We start from the raw sequence: 2817 nt of genomic DNA, 5'->3' as shown, positions 1-2817 counted from the left end.
GCGTTCTTTCCGTAGATCTTTGCTGCTGCTATCCACGTATTCATGCCATAAGCTAAATAAACAGCAAACAAACAAATAACTGATTTGCTAGCAGCAGCCCACCTGACTCAGGTGAGATTGTTGCTGGTTTCCATTTCCCTGTGTTGATTTTCAAATCCAGACCATAATATCCATCAGTGCCAGTGAGCTGTAGCCATGTCTTTGGCCAGCTGCCATCACTGTTCAACCTACACTTTCTCTTACCTACTAGAACAGGGGTCCTCAACCTTGGCAACTTTAAGACTTGTGGACTTCAACTCCCAGAATTCCTCAGCTATCAAAGCTGGCTGAGGAATTCTGGGAGTTGAAGTCCACAAGTCTTAAAGTTGCCAAGGTTGAGGACCCCTACACTAGAACAAGAGTCTTATAATTAAAGAGGAATTTGAAACTGAGCTGCTACAAAGCCGTTTCGACTTCCAGTGAATCTTTATTTTGAAGAATGGATCCTTGGACCTGAGTAGACCTCCTACCCCCAAGCTTTTTAGGAAGTAGGCAGCTGCTACCCAGCACTTTGCTCCATAAAGAATGGAGCAAGGAATCCTGTAAGAGGCATTGATGAACGAGTTAGGCAAGCTTCTATAAATCGGTGCTTTCCAATAGAAGAGAAAAAGTTTTCAAGAACAGATTTGAGAACCGTTTGACTAGGATGCATATTCTCGAGGACGGAACTCGTCCCCCAACCTGATCTTCTGGAGACCCCAGGGAAGGTCGGGATCCTAAGATACAAGATATATATATATAGACCTCCCGTCCTCCAATCTGATTTACTACCGTGTCTTTGCACGGGTTTGTACACCGGGTTTGAACACCTTTGAACGGGTTTGACCCACCAGAGGAGAATTGTTCCAATCAGCTGGCCCTTTCAAAGGAGGAACAGATCTGCCCATTACATATTCCACAGCTTAGTATTTATTTAAAAAAAGGTTGTCTGAAGCCCAGCAGCCATCCGCGCAGGATTCAGCTTTCCTCTGTCTTGGGAAATAGTGTTCACTACAGGTGGGCCATCAATTTGTGACCACAGTGGCGCCCAAAATTTCTGTGGCTAAGTGAGTGAGTTAACTGAGTTTTGCCCCATTGTGCGACCTGTCTTGCCCCCGTTGTTAAGGGAATCACTGCAGCGGTTAAGTTAGCAACACGGTTGTTAAGTGAATCTGACTTCCCCATGGACTTTGTCAGAAGGTCACAAAAATGGTATCACGTGACCTGGGGATGCTGCAAACGTCCTAAATACGAGCCAGTTGCCAAGCGTCTTCATTTCGATCATGCGGCCTTGGGGGACGCTGCAAGTGTGAATGATTGGTCATAAGTCACATTTTTTCCAGGGCCGTTGTAATGCTGAAGGGTCAGTAAACAAACTGTTGTTAAGTCGAGTTCTACCTGTGTCTAGCTGATGCTGAGAAGGATGGTGGTGACCCATGATGATGTGAGATACCAATTGCCTTATTTCTTTGCTAGTGAGGCGTACTTTAGCTGGCAGAGGGATGAGGAACGGGCGAACTGGACCAACAGCTCCAATTTCATGGATGGTGGAGTTCTGAGGAGTGGAAGTGGCCCAGGCAGCAGGTACAGAGATGGGGGCACGGCCCTGGAAGGGTGCGGTCCTGCAACAGATCCTTAAGATGAGCTGGGAAGGCATCATAACTTGTGGGATGCGGCACGTTCTTTCCATGTAGAGCAGGGGTATTCAACCTTGGACACTTTAAGACTTGGGGACTTCAACTCCCAGAATTCCCCAGCCTCCAACTTTAAGACTTGGGGACTTCAACTCCCAGAATTCCCCAGCCAGCCATGGGCATAGAATCAAGATCACATGAAGTACTAATACCGCTTTACAAAGCCTTAGTAAGACCACACCTGGAATACTGCAGCCAATTTTGGTCACCACATCACAAAAAAGATGTTGAGAGTTTGGAAAAAAATCAGAGAAGAGCAACTAAGATGATTCAAGGCCTGGAGACTAAAACTTACGAAAAACGGCTGCAGGGGTTTGGCTAGTCTAAAGAAAAGAAGAAATAGGGGAGACATGATAGCAGTGTTCCAGTATCTGAGGGGCTGCCTCAAAGAAGAGGAGGGGGTCAAACTATTCTCCAAAGCACCAGAGGAAAGGATGAGAAACACTAATCTTGGTGTGACCCTTGGTGTCTGCACTAGCCTTGTATGACCCTTGGTGTGACTCTCGCGCCAGTGCTAGCTTCAGTACAATCTTTGTGTCTGCACTAGCCTCGGTGTGACCCTTGGCGTGACTCTCGCGCCAGTGCTAGCCTCAGTACAATCTTTGTGTCTGCACTAGCCTCGGTGTGACCCTTGGCGTGACTCTCGCGCCAGTGCTAGCTTCAGTACAATCTTTGTGTCTGCACTAGCCTCGGTGTGACCCTTGGCGTGAGTCTCATGCCAGTGCTAGCCTCAGTACAATCTTTGTGTCTGCACTAGCCTCGGTGTGACCCTCAGGTCTGCATATTTATGAAAGATAAGTACATTTGTTTAGTTTTAGTTTAGTTTTAGTTTTATTAAATTTATACCCCGCCCTTCTCCCGGAGGACTCAGGGTGGCTTACAGCCAGTTTAAAAACAATAATACACTACAATACAAAATTTAAAAGTGATTAAAAATAAATATTTAACTAGGCCGCTTCTACTAAAAAATTTGTTAAAACCAATTTAAAATACCCCTAGGCCAGTCCTGCCCGCTGAAATAACCAAGTCTTGAGGGCGCGGCGGAAGGAGGGGAGATCCGGAATCACCCGGATCTCTGGGGGCAGCTCGTTCCAGAGGGTGGGTG

At 46.7% G+C, this 2817-nt stretch overlaps 1 protein-coding gene across 1 annotated transcript in view; it reads left to right on the top strand.

The window, feature by feature from the left end:
* The first annotated feature begins 1441 nt into the window (after positions 1-1441).
* Positions 1442-2817, top strand: part of ST8SIA5 (ST8 alpha-N-acetyl-neuraminide alpha-2,8-sialyltransferase 5) — a 23143-nt gene continuing 21767 nt past the window's right edge. The window contains 1 exon segment of the mRNA XM_029286252.1: positions 1442-1602. Within this exon segment, the coding sequence (XP_029142085.1) occupies positions 1442-1602 (161 nt within the window).

This window comes from Protobothrops mucrosquamatus, unplaced genomic scaffold (assembly GCF_001527695.2).
Source record: "Protobothrops mucrosquamatus isolate PMUCROS unplaced genomic scaffold, P.Mucros_1.0 scaffold3188, whole genome shotgun sequence".
In the NCBI taxonomy this organism is placed as follows: domain Eukaryota; kingdom Metazoa; phylum Chordata; class Lepidosauria; order Squamata; family Viperidae; genus Protobothrops; species Protobothrops mucrosquamatus.
Note: the sequence above shows the minus strand (reverse complement) of the source record. Positions and strands in the feature narration are given on the sequence as shown.